This window comes from Sinohyriopsis cumingii, chromosome 18, assembly GCF_028554795.1.
Source record: "Sinohyriopsis cumingii isolate HCF-2022 chromosome 18, ASM2855479v2, whole genome shotgun sequence".
In the NCBI taxonomy this organism is placed as follows: Eukaryota; Metazoa; Mollusca; class Bivalvia; order Unionida; family Unionidae; genus Sinohyriopsis; species Sinohyriopsis cumingii.
Window position 1 is genome coordinate 85,371,602 of NC_142978.1, and position 17,161 is coordinate 85,388,762.

General features: G+C 35.0%; 1 protein-coding gene across 1 annotated transcript in view; it reads left to right on the top strand.

Annotated features, from left to right (window-relative positions):
* The first annotated feature begins 933 nt into the window (after positions 1-933).
* Positions 934-17,161, top strand: part of LOC149777207 (protein PIF-like) — a 38,653-nt gene continuing 22,425 nt past the window's right edge. The window contains exons 1-3 of the mRNA XM_089942820.1: positions 934-1,011; positions 14,986-15,071; positions 16,168-16,734. Coding sequence (XP_089798946.1) covers positions 15,005-15,071; positions 16,168-16,734 — 634 coding nt within the window. The 5' untranslated portion in view covers positions 934-1,011; positions 14,986-15,004. The remainder of the gene's footprint in view (positions 1,012-14,985; positions 15,072-16,167; positions 16,735-17,161) is intronic.

A 17,161-nucleotide genomic window follows, 5' to 3' on the forward strand; every position in this document is an offset into this window, starting at 1 on the left:
GCGTAGCTTAATAATCCACGTTCCTTTATTTCTAGGGACCTTATTATAAAGTTGTTTGTCCACTAAAGGGTTCTTAAATGCGCAAATAATACAAATATTTCTTCTAATCATCTAATGTCCGTACATCAGGAAAATCCAATTTCACACTTAGTAAACTTTTCCAATCCTGGCAAGAACAACCGACACACGAAAAGCTACTGTCAAGCTTCCAACATAATTATGTTGAATGAACCTGAGACTCGAAGCCACGCGGACATGGGTGAGATATCAGTTATCTGTAAAGACCACTCGGGTACCCGGGACTACCAGCACTTGGTTTGAGGTAAGTTATTAAATGTATATTTACAAAGACAGTATGGAGCTAAGCCCATAGTATGGTCATATTTAATAATATTAATTCAATAACGTACTAGTCTGTCTATTGATCTCAATACCGATTTTACACAAATGACACCACACCGCCGGACACCTGTGGAAAGCATTTTCATTTTTCCAATCTTGGAAACCTTGTTATTACCGAAATCACAAGTCAAAAGATTTTGTTCCGAAATGGTTCCCGGTTTCGAAGCACACACACACACACACACACACACACACACACACACATATATATATTGAAGATCACGTACATACATACATACATACATACATACATACATACATACATACTAAATTACTTAATTACTTACTTACTTACATTCAGAGATACTCTTGAAAAACAATATAGATCTTGCCTTACGTGTGTGAACATTTTCAATATTTATCCTTGTGTTTGAAGAAGTTGTATTGCAAAAGGAAAAACCGGCTTTTTTATTTTTTTGTCGGCAATTACAATTCTCCGGAGTCAAGTTTTCTATAACAGAGCGCTATTGTATCCAGTGCATATCACATGTATTGTGTTGCACGTGCAACATGCACCTATCGGTTCACAAAGGACTACACGATGTTTAGTGCACGTACAAGGTGTTTCTAACGATTAAGAAAGTGGAGGTCTCAGCCGCTTGACTGATGGTGAGTAGTTTGGGCTGTGTTATTGATTTTATATGAATATAATTGACGATTCTTACTTTGAAATATTCTATATTGTATTGTTGAGACGTTATAATCACCTTTCAGATTTGAGTAGGCTCATAATTAACGGTACATAGCTCAGCGACGGATACGTTCGTATACATGCAGCTGTTCAGATAACTAAACTACAAGCGGGAAAGAGTGTATGGTTTATCACGCCCAAATAATTAGTACTGTTTATTTAACTGCAATATGAGAGATGGGATTTTTGTGCAAATTTTAATATTTAAACTTCTCAATTTTACCATTAGATGGTACCAAAAAAACCACTATTATGCTGGGGTGTTTTTAAATGCATTCGCGCCCTCATGATCCGAAGACAGATGCAACCATTAAAAAACTTGCAACTGCTATAAAACAGCGGATCAACACCATTCCTGGGGAAATACACACTGTGAATTAAAACTCTATCATCCCATCATGGTACTTAAAACTAGTTTTTATTACTGCATAAATCAGCAAGACTCTATCTCTTTTATGCATCACATGACCATAGCTCTATTTCATTTTTATAAACGGATAAGCCACTACGTACCTTTCACAACTTCAAGGTCAATTCTACAAATTATTTTTTTTAAATTCGCAAACGTCTAGATCAATCCTACGGCCATTAGTATCGTACAAATAGAATAAGCTGAGTTTTCGTGTTTTTGCAAACAAATTTCCGGCGAACCATTTGTATGGTTTTTCTTCAAATGCGACATACATCCGAAGCATATTTAAGTCTAGCAGAAATAGCAGAGGTGCAGAGGTGCTCCGAATACCCGACATACGTCTTTACTTGACTTTTACTATACGAGATATTTAGCATTCTTGCATTAAACACAATCTACACAATTTTCTACATTTTAATTAAACATAAAAACAAATTTAACTGTAATTTAAGCAAATTTCAAGAATAGCTGCTAACAATAATAATGAAACTGAACACAAATCTGTTTTGAGACAACTCTTTTACGTCCAATGTATTTGCACAGACTTTTAAAATCTATGCCCGACTTGAGATAGATGTCTAGGGGGCAAATTGATCAAGTTATCTGAAGCAGTTTATTAGTCTTAGTTTCCCTTTCGGAGAATGCATTTTGCTGTAAAACGGGTGCTTTTTTTACACACACCCTTCTTCTCATTGAGTTTGCACATCAAGCGGAAATGACGTGTGATATCGTTGATAAAAATATGTTCTTGCTGTGTATATTGCTTATTTCTCTTTTACATCATGCCAGCCAGGTACACCATTATCCTACTACAATATAGTTTTGTCTTGCATCGAACTGGGAGCGACTGTCTAATATTGTCGATCATGCCATCGTATGTACATCGAATAACATTTTGCTCTTAAGGTAAACTGTTCTCTGTGACGTAGAGAAAGACAGTCTAACAAAGAAGCATTATTCTATTTCAAGAAATAAAAACACCTGTAAAGACCAGTATGTTTAAAACCAACTTAATACGAAGGGCGCTTTAGCATTTGAAATGTTTTCAGTTTGGGAAAAAAATTGTATTATTTATTTTCTAGAAATTACGGTATTTCAATTTTCTTACCCTAAAACAGAATGCCAGCAAGATTATACCCACATGAATAAACTCTTGTAGCGAATATTGTACAATAGGATTTACTTGACTTGGCCTAACCAGTCATACACTTATTTAACATGTTTCCAATTCTTCTCAGCCAGAAACCTTTCAGACCGGTACAAATGCTATCACCTTTGAATGACGTAATTAACGATTATTTACAGATACAAATGCTAACAAATATAAACGATATAATCAACGATTCCTGACATGTAAAAATGCTAACAATTATAAACGATATAATCAACGATTCCTGACAGGTACAAATGCTAACAAATATTAGCGATATAATCAACAATTCCTAACAAGTACGCATGCTAACAAATATAAACCCAAATAATCAGTAATTCTTGATGGGTACAAATAATAAAATAAACCCAACCACTCTATTCTTCTTGACAAATGCAAATGATAACAAATACAAATCTAAATAATCCATGATTCTATTTTGAAGATATGCAGTCATAATCTGAGTCCAGAGTCAGTTAACGTAAAGCCATTTGTTGGAAACGTAAATATATGGTCTACAAACGATGTACATTCTCTGCATCATTTGTTATCTAGAGGAAAAAGAAAAAAACATACAAACAAAATACAAACTTTGTGCATTAAATGCATTTCACTTCTGTATGAATTAGATTTAATTACTGTAAAATGCATGCAAACTATATATAAAAAATTGAACTCTTTAGGTATTCTCGATTTCAAACATAAATTAGTAGAGTCAAGTAGATGAAATTTAAATTAGGAAGGTCAATTAAAACAATGGGTGGGTGGTCAGCTTTAGATAACGACGGTGTATGAATAATAGAGCTAATACTACCGAATGAACCTAATAAAGATTTTGAGCTACATGTTGCCGTTATGTTTTATACTGCAGGTTTTCAAATAATTTGAGACGAACCTCCTACCCTACGAATTTAAAATGGAAAAATCACGCCAATTAATATTCAACAAACAATTCTTGATACACGTTTGTATTTCTGTACGCATCTCCACTCAAGATGATGTTTGGTTTAGCTGCAAAATCTGGTAGTTGATTAGTCAGTTAATGTCGTGTATTGGAAAATGTTTATAATGATGTCGAAACATACATCATTTATAGTAATTCATTCTAATGTGTATATACAAACAATGCTTTTTAACGTATCTAGATATCAGTGGTGTTTACATCATATTTGTATATGTTACCTCAGTTTAAAGCGAGTGAAGGAAAGAACGCAGATGATTTATTTGTTTACACTTTTGCTTATATACGTCTTAATTTTCTTTCTGAAAGGTTATTCTAGGTTTTTTCTAATCTTGTTCTCGACTGTTACACTAATAGTGCTTTAAGTATTGAATGACACATTTGGACTATTTAACCTAAACCATTTTAATATATATTTAACTATTTTGCATGTGTTTTACGTCAACCCTGTATGTGTGAAACGATGTCATTGTATGTGTACAACCAGGTCGCTTCGTCACTTGGGCGTTATATCCGTCTTTAGTGATATAGGGAGCAAATAAAGATCATTGTCTGATTTGAACTTTTACATTACAGCACGCTTTCTGGGTACTGTGATGAGTCAAATGTAAGCATTCAGCAAAGGGCCATGTTTTTTTCGGTTTTATTTTCTTCGCCAGAGTGACATTGGCAATACAACACAACTTCCTAATGTGTAGAAACTTTCACGCTGAAAGTTACAGAATTATTCCTTTCGATGTAAAACTACAATTCCAAACTGCGTTCATGCTTAAGTCCAGATACGTTTTCCTCCAGTCCATTCTATTCGTGTACAGATGATAACCTAATAATCAATATTCAAAGTTTTTTGCCTCACCAGTCCATTCTGTCATACAGCCTCATTATCAACATTAAAAGTTACTTGTCCCACAAGTCCATTCTTGTAAATATGACAACCACATTGTGGATGTTAAAGGTATTAGTCCCAACAGTCCATTCTTATATATATGACAACCTCATTGTGGATATTAAAAATTACTTGTCCCACAAGTCCATTCTTGTAAAGATGATAACCAAATTATCCACATTTAAAAGTATTTGTTACACCAGTCCATTCGTGTAAATATGACAACCTCATTGTGGATGTTAAAAGGTATTAGTCCCAACAGTCCATTCTTGTAAAGATGATAACCAAATTATCCACATTAAAAAGTATTTGTTGCACCAGTCCATTCTTATATATATGACAACCTCATTGTGGATATTAAAAGTTACTTGTCCCACAAGTCCATTCTTGTAAAGATGATAACCAAATTATCCACATTAAAAAGTATTTGTTACACCAGTCCATTCTTATATATATGACAACCTCATTGTGGATATTAAAAGTTACTTGTCCCACAAGTCCATTCTTGTAAAGATGATAACCAAATTATCCACATTTAAAAGTATTTGTTACACCAGTCCATTCGTGTAAATATGACAACCGCATTGTGGATGTTAAAAGGTATTAGTCCCAACAGTCCATTCTTGTAAAGATGATAACCAAATTATCCACATTAAAAAGTATTTGTTACACCAGTCCATTCTTATATATATGACAACCTCATTGTGGATATTAAAAGTTACTTGTCCCACAAGTCCATTCTTGTAAAGATGATAACCAAATTATCCACATTAAAAAGTATTCGTCCCACCAGTCCATTCTTATATATATGACAACCTCATTGTGGATATTAAAAGTTACTTGTCCCACAAGTCCATTCTTGTAAAGATGATAACCAAATTATCCACATTAGAAAGTATTTGTTACACCAGTCCATTCTTATATATATGACAACCTCATTGTGGATATTAAAAGTTACTTGTCCCACAAGTCCATTCTTGTAAAGATGATAACCAAATGATCCACATTAAAAAGTATTTGTTACACCAGTCCATTCGTGTAAAGATTAAAACCTCATTGTGGATGTTAAAAGGTATTAGTCCCAACAGTTGTAAAGATGATAACCAAATTATCCACATTCAAAAGTATTTGTTACACCAGTCCATTCTTATATATATATGACAACCTCATTGTGGATATTAAAAGTTACTTGTCCCACAAGTCCATTCTTGTAAAGATGATAACCTCACTGTGGATGTTAAAAGGCATTAGTCCCAACAGTCCATTCTTGTAAAGATTAAAACCTCATTGTGGATGTTAAAAGGTATTAGTCCCAACAGTCCATTCTTGTAAATATGACAACCACATTGTAGATGTTAAAGGTATTAGTCCCAACAGTCCATTCTTATATATATGACAACCTCATTGTGGATATTAAAAATTACTTGTCCCACAAGTCCATTCTTGTAAAGATGATAACCAAATTATCCACATTTAAAAGTATTTGTTACACCAGTCCATTCGTGTAAATATGACAACCTCATTGTGGATGTTAAAAAGTATTAGTCCCAACAGTCCATTCTTGTAAAGATGATAACCTCATTGTGGATGTTAAAAGGTATTAGTCCCAACAGTCCATTCTTGTAAATATGACAACCACATTGTGGATGTTAAAGGTATTAGTCCCAACAGTCCATTCTTGTAAAGATGATAACCTCATTGTGGATGTTAAAAGGTATTAGTCCCAACAGTCCATCCTTGTAAAGATGACAACCTCATTGTGGATGTTAAAAGGTATTAGTCCCAACAGTCCATTATTGTAAATATGACAAACTCCTTATCCACATTGACGGTTACTTGTCACACCAGTCCATTTTTCAAAAGATGATGACTTTTTTTTATCCACATTCAAAGTAACTTGCCTCACAAGTCCATTCTTGTAAAGATGATGCACATCATTATCCACAAAGTTGCTTGCGCCAGTAGTCCATGTTTAATTCAATGCATGAAGTCTTCAACTTTATATTATTGAATTAATAATCCAGCTTTGTAGAATCATTATTGTGCGTCTGTTCAGGACACACATATGTATAATGCCATTTTGAAAGTAAAAACCAAACATCATAGACATTTCATTTTTTTATCAATTATTAGCGTGAAGGAGGATGAAATTCTTTAATCTTTGATTTCGTGGATGTGAAATACAGTACAATATGTCATGCAATTTTACTAACGTCCTCTCTTGGTAACCTCCTAAAGTACAAATGTTATTCGTTATTTGTAATTTTCGACCGGTTTAGTTGTATTTCTTTTTTCTTCAAGACACTACCATCTTTTCCTATATTTCTCAAGTCCGTAATTGTGATTACTGAATACTTATTTTGAATTAAATATGGGCTCTGTAGTAAAAAGTTTATTCCGTCCCTTCGCATGCATTTCTAAGTGTACTGATCAGCACTCCGTTATTGCTGACTGTGTACTGAAGAGATAAACAGGTGAACATCGTTTATCGCTTTCTTCCAAAAATCGTCTGTATTCGCTATGATTATTATTACTATTATTATTATTATTATTATTTCGTACGAAACTAGTCGAAACGAAACGATTAAAAAATAGACAAATAAAACTTCATACTAAATGTTCATAAGTTTGTGATGTTTCTACGTAACTTTCAAATGTCAGTGCTCGTTTCGAAAAAACGCATAAAACACTAAAACTTGATCATGCATTAGATATCGTTGCATATTTTATCGTCATGGATGGGTATGTCGAACATCAAACAAATGATACGCCTGAGTTGCAGGTATGCGTTAGGAGTCGGTAAATTCGAGAGTATAAGCACAAGACGTACAACTTCCAGTGGCAGAGGAGGTGAACAGACCTTTTGCTGCAACGTCATTTTTGAAAAAAGGAAACCTCGGGCGAAAAAAAAAAAAATAGGTCAATGACGCCAAACAGAAGCCTCTAACATACCGAGAATTTCTCTAATTGGGTTAGTTTTTTTGTTACTTTATCTTTGTCGTTCGTGTTTTTCTAAATTTGTATGTGCGTTCGTTTATTCACCTGACGTTTTATTAAGGTCGCATCTCCTCTGCTGCTATAATTAAATGAAAATTGTATTGATCCCTCACTCAAATATTTTATCGAGACTTATACGATATCGTGATCGAAGATCGTGTAAATTTATTGTTATAAATCCGCGTGGAGCAGATTGTGCTTTTGAAAAGAAGTTTTTGAACTTAATCATGTCCATATCCCCTGAACACCAGGTCAGACGAATATTTGGCAGAGTATGTGTATCAACTCCATTAAACACAACTAAAATATTAGTTATCTCTGATCAATTTAGGTATTTGTGTATATCGCTGAGCAACATAAATCAAGTCTGTGTCTTTTGTGTCTGCCTCGAGAAAATATTCTTCCTGGATTTGATTGATTGTCCAGCATTATGTCGTCATATACTACTAAATTATTAATAAACCCATCAAGGTCATCTACATATGAGGCTTCATTAATATCGGTGATAAAATCAATAATATCATTGCCATCTTCGTCAAACAATTTTGCATTTTCATTAAAAAGCACGTCATCACATTTCTGATCATCAACTGACGGAGCTACTAAATATAACTTATCCCACTTGAGCCATCTCATTATCAAATTAAGCAGAAATTGTATTTTACCCGATCCGGATGGACCTACTATTATCATTCTGATGAAATTCGGTAATGCTGAAATATGTTTGACTTGTTCTTGTTTTCGTGTCGCTGAGAAATCAATGACATTCATGTTATACAAATATGATAACTAATATGGATTCATATTGTGTTGATGTAGAGCATCCACCCCACAAATGAACTAACAACAATAATGACAAAAAGTAAAAGGCGTGCTGGTGATGTCATTATTAGTGTTGATACTCATGTTTGAAAATTTCAGACCTACGAAAATAACTATCAGATGCAACACGAGAAAAATATTCTCTTTACTGTTTTATTTAAGTTCTTCAATAACACTTTCTTTGAATTTTTTAATCAATTCAACATTTTCTTTTCTTACTTTAGGTTTAGGTGCAAGATCTTTTTTCACATCGGCCATTTCAGAACGAACTTTGCTAATACCTTCAAGTATTTCTTCCTCCATGGGGGGGGGGGGTAGGTTGAGCAGAAGCTATTTCAGTTGGAAGATCTTTTAAAATCTTTCTTGTTTGTTTAGTTCTTTCGCTATTTTTTCAGTTTGCTCAGCAGATTGTTTTAACGTTTGAAGAAGATCTTCAGTAGCTTTTACAACTAGTTAAGTAACCTTTGTAACAGGTTTAAATAATTATTCTGTACCTTCTGCATATTCAACTTGTGCTTCCTGGTGTTCTTGCAGTTTTTGTTTGACAGCATTACGAAGAAGAATATATTTTCTAATTGCTTCTAATCTTTCTCTAGCTAATCTACTAGTGTAATATTCCATTATTGATATAATAATGATTTAATTACTCATATTTATAGCAGCAGAGGAGGTACGACCTCAAAAAAACGTGCAGTGAGTAAACGAACGCACATCCAAATTTAGAAAAACACGAACAACAAAGATAGAGTAACAAAAATAACTAACACAATTAGAGAAACTCTCGGTAAGTTAGAGGCTTCGGTTTGTCGTTATTTAAGTATGTTTTTGTTGCTTTTTTTCGTATGAGGTTTTATTTTTTAAAAAAAATGACGTTTTAGCAAAAGGTCTGGTCACCTTGTCTGCTGCTCTTCCATCCTCCCTCCCATCCCTCACGTTTTCGAATTAGAACCTTCGCTGACCTTAAACTATACCATTTATCAGTGCCATATTGGTCATGCTTGCTACGTGTACTTCTCTGCAACGTTTTTGCCATCGAAAAATCTAGGTAGGTCAACTGGAATTATTTCCAGCTGATAGTCCTCTCACTTGAACCTACTGCTATTTAGAGACGGAAATTTCTGTTGTCATCAGTGTTCAACGATTACATGAAAGTGATACCTATATTTAATATTAACATAAAAACAGTGTATGACTGCTAGCAGTTTTGTTTTACCTATATTCTATGTTTTACACACAACCTCGAATTGATTCTTGGAGTCATGTGAAGGCGCACATAAAATCCAGGAAAAATCAACGGATTGATAATTCAATGATTGCAAGCACAGTTGAAGAAAAGAACTGTTTTATAATGGAATGTAAACCTCGCCCAATATGCGACAACTATGGAACAAACGAGAATGGGGATGTGAAGCATATTAAAAAACAAACTGTTGACAAGCAGCCTAGCAATGGCTATATTTTTATTAACGTTTCACGTCATGGCGTTTCAATGAAGACAACGAATCGGTTCTTTCTGGATGCTACTGCAGAATTATTTCAGATGCCCAGTATACAGACCCGCGTAATGGCCACAATACCGATGACAGAATTGTCAACCTAAATAGCAAACAGGACATGTTTGTGATGCTAGTAGTTACTGCAACAAAATAACACGAGAACAAGAGATATTGCCATCAGTATAAAAACCCGGAAAACGCTTTGCATAAAAAGGACTATATTGCTGTTGATGTACTGGTCAAATAAAAACATCGCATTTACCAGTGTATAACGTTGGGTAGCCGATGAAGTACACTTTTGCTCTAAGACTATCCGATTCCGCTCTAAGAGCAAAGAAAGTCTCGTCTTTAAACTTACCAATAGATCGTTTTTAATTTAGTCATTATATAATTTGATATATTCAGGATAGTCAGAAAATAATCTAAACGCTATTTTACGGCAAATATGTTTTCGTCAAAGTCATCTGTCTGGTAACTTGGTGAATCTGTATCGGTAAACTGTAACTTTTATTGTCACCTTATTTATGATTGACTGTTGTGACCAGTACTGAAGTTTTGAGTTTTTGAGTTCTATGTTAATTTTTCTTCAGATAATTTGGACTCTAAAAAATTAATTCGTTTTTCTGGAAATATTATTGTATTCATACGAAAGTCTTGAACAAGTACATTTCTTGAAAATTGTATTTGGATTCCAAGCCCAAAGGATTAATTATTGTGTTACTACAAGGAACTGTAGACTTCAACACACTACATGCTACAGCATACGTCATCGCCTTCCATCTTGGATTCTTCCTCTGGACTCGAACTTGAAATCATTGAAAGATTTCAATATTAGGACTTTTAAAAAAATTATTCATTTATTCTTCGATTCTTTTTGGATTTGATTCTTAAAACCGTAAGTTTATATTTTTGTATTGTTACAATATTTTTCCAGGGAAATAGTTTTATTTTTCAAAGCTTGTTGTTTTCACTCTTTCTTGTGTTACTGTTTATTCAAGCCTAAATACTTAACATAAGATATTAATGCAAGTTGAACCTGGCTACATGGATGAATTTTATCACGCGTTGAATTATCAGATGAAAATAGTGTTTCAAATTATTGCAGTGAAACACTTACTTGGACATGTCCATTAGATTTTTAAATCTAGCCTGCTCTGTTTTTCTTTTAACATCAGTGTGTGTAGACATCACTGTCCGCTGTCATATTTTCTGGCGTGAGTAGGTAGTTATGCGAGTCATGAATTCCGTCAGGATACTAAAGAATAACTCTAAAGTATAACTGGTATAGTCCTCGCTCAGTAACATTTTTCCATAAACAGTTTTGGCCGCATCTAAGAAAAAACTATCCACCGGTAAATTGTAAGACGTTACCCAACCATAACGTATTATTAAAGTCTAAGTAGACAATGTCCTTTGATGACTGCTTGGACTCGTAATTGCACATTCATTTATTGTTGGCAACACAAGCCAATCACCGAAATTCCGCCGCGGAGTCCTTCATCGATAGAATGATGCATATAGATGTCTGTAATCAATTCCTGTTGTACCTTACACGTTATTACTCAGTCTCATATAATACCGAACATAATCTAGCTAGTAGATGGATATGGAGACATCACCAAAATCTTCCATAACTTCAGCGAGCAACAATAGCTTGATTTCTGATTCAGAGCCTTGATATTCAGCAAGTATTTTTAAGTTCAGTTTGTTCCAGACGGTGCAGACGTGTTGTTAGTCGGCGTCAGAAACATCTGATCTGCGTTGTTAAGCCGACTAAAGAATTTTTTTTTTCTGTGGCAGACTGTTTCAATCAAATCTGTCCCAGCACGACATATAGTCATGCGGATTAATTCCTTTGGAAGTCACCAAGTCACATGGTATCTAAGTGCCTTTGCGGTGTGTCGAAACGCTTTTGTGTTTTTGACTAGTTCATGTAGTGAGGCTTCCCAAAAACTAAAAACTGTTTATAAAACGCAGACAACAAGTGAACATGACATGTAGCGTTCCAAGATTTTGGAACGCGAGTGATTTCCTGGTTACATTTCTTTGGCAATTTGTAAACATTCTGGAGCTTGGAGAATGTTGAGTACTCTGTTGTGGTCATTCTTTAAATAAAATTTCGCCTGGTCTGTGTGCCCAAAGCAAAAAGAAAATCCCTTCTGGTAGATTTCCTGATTGTTAAGACTATCTACTAGCAATGTTGGTATGCAGCCTAAATTAGGTTTCAACCGATTGGTGTCTAAGTACAGTTTTAGTTTGGAACATCATCACTGCTTATTACTGCTGACCATTTTTTGATGCCTTTAGTAGCTTGGCTAGTTAACCTTTAATTAAAACGACATCGAAATAGATCCTTTTAACCCAACCAAGTTTCGGTACATAGATTTTATTGCACATAGGCACATCTTCCTTATCCCGAATTATCGCGTTTTTCAAATTTTCGTACTTGATCATATTTAGCTTATTTATATATGTTTGAGATTGTTAAAATAACCAAGGAACTTGACAAACTTAGATGGAAAGTATGACGATACATATCAGAAAGAGCATATTATAAAAACTTTGCTTCAATGAAATAGTTAGGATTGGATTTTAAGGCTGTCCACTTGATGAAACGACGAAAGATTAGTATTCAGTTGCTGCCAATATGCCAGCCGAATAGATAAAATCAGAAAATGACAAGTATAAAGCAGTCAAAACGTTTTGCAACGATAAGGCTCAGATGCACTTTACAACAAAACATACAGGCATTACTAAACAATATCATCTATAAATTGCATTCGTCTACTGTCGCTGCAATTATAAGAACAAGAAAAGTCGAACGAAGACAATTTAAGACATCCGAAGAAAGTATGGACCACAAAACTGAAAAAAGAAACGAGCGGACACTGAAAGAAAAGATCGATAAACATGATTACCACAGATCAGTTTTGCCAACATTTTGACGACGTAGACACGATATTGCAGTTGATTGCACTTCCTGAATCCTATTAATGGGTCACCGCAACTGCAACCAGAGAAGCCACGAGCTCAAGCTCAGCCACAGCAGCGTAACCTCAGCCACAACAGCGCAAAAGCAACCAGTGGAGCTCGAAGCAGATGAAATAACATACATGATTAACTGAGGCATATTATCGTATATACAAATAGGAGGATCACAAGCTGTATCTTAAAAAACAAGCTTGCAGCTGCTCTTGCACACTTTGAGACGATGGGAGACAAAGAAAAATATCTTTGCTGAGTTTATCGTTAAGCTAGATAAAATGCTTGATGACTGCTATGATAATGCAACAATTAAAGATAATACGGCTAGTCATATTAGCAACCGCCATTTTTATATGACGCCTTATGTGGACAATGCATAATAATGCAAACTTGCTGGATAACCTGATTTTAAAAAATATTTCAGGAAATGCCAACTGAGGCATTTTACCATACTGTTAAGCGTGTTAAGACATAAATTTTTTTTACGCCAGTGTTATTTTGGCAGATATCGTTTCTAAAGAAAAGGTTGTAGATGATAAAGTAGAACTTTTAACAATTGACGTTTCAGAAATACCGGACTTCTACTTTGCTTACGCACCAGGGCTTGTGAAAGAGCAGCTGGGAGAACTTAGAAAAATTACATTATATGAGGTATTTAACCACAGCTTTTTCTGCAGACACTCCGCAGCTGTGTAAGAAATAATCGATGAAATTGCAGAGGATGAAGCAGAGCATCCAAAGGAAGAGGACGTAGATCATGTCTAAATCATGCCTAAATCATGTCAATGTATACAATGTAAGAAAGTCAACGATGACAATGACATTAACCAAGACCTGCATCCAAAAGAGCCTGGAAAGCTCTTTTCATTTTACGTGCATTATCATAAACCAGCCTATTATTTCAAGGCTTATAGATCGCTTATTGTCGCCGAGTGTTATTGTTTTCTGGCATTAGTTCCATTTTTGCTGAAAACAACTGATGCAAATTCTTTCGGCGTCATGTTCAATCCGTCTTTTGCTAATTACTTCTGGCGTTGAAATTGCAGTGCAAGCCTGTTTGCAAACCATAACCACAAATTCGAAACAAAGAGGCGACGAACCACGCCTTACATTGGCGACCTAGTTAAGGATCTGTACGTGATAGAAATACTAAACGGATCTTAGCCCGATGTTGGATTCCCTACATAACAAAATTTATGCAGAAAACATCGGATGAAAACTATGAAGATATCCGATGTTGCTCATCTTAATGTATAGTTCAGTTAAAATAAGCCTCGCCACCAAGTCTGTCACTCTTCTTCGATAAAAATAGAGCTCGCTTTTCTCGATATATATTTCAGCTTAACAGTTAAGTGCTACTAATCAGCTTCTGAAAGCACATCAGGTCATCAAATATACCGGTACGTTACATAATTCAGGTTACGACGCACCAGACAAAGCTGCCATTGAATCTGGTTTTGACGAAATCGAAGAGGGATTTCTTGTGAAAACGTTTCTTGTATTCTACTCATAGCATGTGGTGGCTGAGTTTTATGGCGATATCTGCATAAAAATCAGTGGTCAGGATTTTCTTGAACAACGGGTCAACGGCAATGCGGCGTGTTCTCAGTACAAACTCCATCAGATGCCCTTCGTGGCCGAAATAATCTACAATCAAAAGCACAACAGAAAACAACACGACGAAAGATTATACAATGATTTTATAATTCGTCAGCAATTTACGTCTAAGTTGACTAACGTCCCCTATTTAAACATAAGCATCTCCTCTCATGTTTCCATAGAATTATCATCCAGAGAGCATATTTCCCACATAATAAACGATATATTGTGTCTAAGCTCCAATGAATATTAATGTTTAAATACATTCGTATATGCATGTAAAATTAGCATTGTTTCGTAATCTGTTTGTTGTATTTTGTGTGATTGTTCCTGTGTTATTTTTTGCTTTTTGTTGCTTTGATTGCTTTACTTTTGTTGCAAGGATGATTTTGATATACAGAAGTATTTGTCTGTTGATAAGACTAGTATAAAAGTTTACCACTCAAAATCGTGATCCCATCAATAAAGATTTATGTTCAGAGATGCTGTTGATGCTGTTGTAGTGTTTAACGCCATTTATGTTCAGAGATAATGCCTCTATTAATAATTAATGTGGTATAAAAAATGTCTTTCTTCTATGTCAGAACTGTCCTTAAATCCAAGATGAGGCGTGTTCTAGTGTTCCTGCTGCTTTTCCAGGCTGTTTCGTCTACATTTGGCCAGATGAAAAGTTAGTAGACATTTCTTGTCTGCCTGTCCGTCTGTCTATCTAATCTGTCTATACATGGTCATTAATTGCAATTTTTCGCAATGTGTTAAATTGACGGAATAAATGCTAAAATAATCCAGACGTGGGGCTTGTGCATTGTTTTAAATTTGAAACAAACACTTAACTTTCAGTCATTGTAATTTTTTAAAACATAATACACAACAAAAAAAGGCGTGCAAGATAATACTTTCTGAAAATTATGTAAGAGAAAACAATGTGACATCACTTTAAATCTATTGACACATAGGACCAGAAGTGTGCACCAATTTAAGTTGCAATGAAGATCGAAGTTCTAAAGAGAAGAACAACTAAACCGTGAGAAAAACTAATATCTCCTAATAGCTATTATATCACTATTGCTTACTTTGAAGATTACACCGTTCTCAAAGATCCTTAGCACAAACATAAGATACCGTCACACTCACTTATTAGCCTATTAAAACTGCACACAACAAACATACTGTCTGGCGTAGCATAATGCGCCTATAGATCAGTGTATGTGGTCTGTTCTATTTATGACTTCTAACGAACTACACAGGCCCAGATCTGAGCTGTCAGTGCTTTTATGAGACGACATATATGGGTCTATCCACTGTGTGGTTGCATTCGGCTTATAATTGAGTATATACGGTATATTACTATACCCATCTACAACCACCTTTAAAATAGCATACTAAATTAATTTCGACCGACCATATTTTATTCTCAGTCCGTGTAGTAATAAACCTTTTATGCTATTAATATGATTTATAACGATTAACTGGTCATACAAGTTCAGCTTATTTGTTCCGCCATGTAATGATATGCATTTTCAATTGTATATGCTATGAAGAGACGATACTCATCGAAGGTCAGTTGTGTGCGGTTTTCTTTGTTATTTACAGGTATATTTTGTTGGTCACCGTACCTTGTGTAATGTCGAGGCATTCTCTGTAATTCGTGCGATGTTGAAGTTTGCACAGACGTTCGAACGATTATTTGCCAGTGCTTTTTTCGGTGTTTACTCCAACTTGCAGATATTTTGACACAAAGTGCGCAAGGATTTTCTATTTTTCAGAATGCCTGGGAACTGGAGATGTCGCTTTTGCAATAGACGGTTCTGAAAGTGTCGGCGAAAACAATTTCGAGCTAGTGAAAAACTTCACAATTGAAACGATAGACAATATGGTTATTGGCCCTGATGGCTTTAACATTGCTGCGATGATTTTTAGCAGTTCACTGACACTCGAGGACCAGTTTGATTTCCACGAATATCAAGAGAAGCAGCATCTCGAAGAGCTGATCAGAAACTTCTTTTATATTCGAGAGGGAACTCGAACAGACCTTGCCATCAAACGAATGCAAGAAATGCTGGATGCAGCGCCTCGGCAGACCGTACCCAAAATTATGATCTTGATAACTGATGGAAAATCAGCCAGTCCAGTAAAGACGATAGCTGAGGCGAAGTTGTCAAAGTCTAAATTAACCCACATCATCGTCCTTGGTGTTAACATTGACAGTAGTGACATATCTGCCATCTATGAAATACATGCAGTCGCATCAGATCCTGACATGATTCTCTGGATCTCCTTCGACCGTTTGAGGTTCAATTCACCAGAACATTTGCTGGATATTGTCTGCCAAAGTAAGTTTCTCTCTGTCTCTCTCTGTCTGTCTCTCTCTCTGTCTCTCTCTCTCTCTATCTCTCTCTCGTTTGATGTTGCTTTTTACACCAGCTTTATGTGAGAACTCATTGTAAAACATTCTGTTCAAGATATTGCTGTCCACTTCACTTATACATTTTCTGCCTAGATACTGTGAAATGTACATTAATTGCATGTCGTTGTCTACAGTACTTCCCAATTATCCCCAATGCAAAAGAGTCCATTTTTACCAAATATGGCTGCATTTCTTAAAATTACAAACGTCTTTTTGCATTGTTTTAAATAATTTAAAATGTATTGAAATAAATCACTCTGGATATTTTATAAGTTGACTAAAATTTAACATTTCAACTTCTTAAAATAGTTCCAGATAGTGTATGCGAAATGGAAATTTTAGGTGAGCGTAAC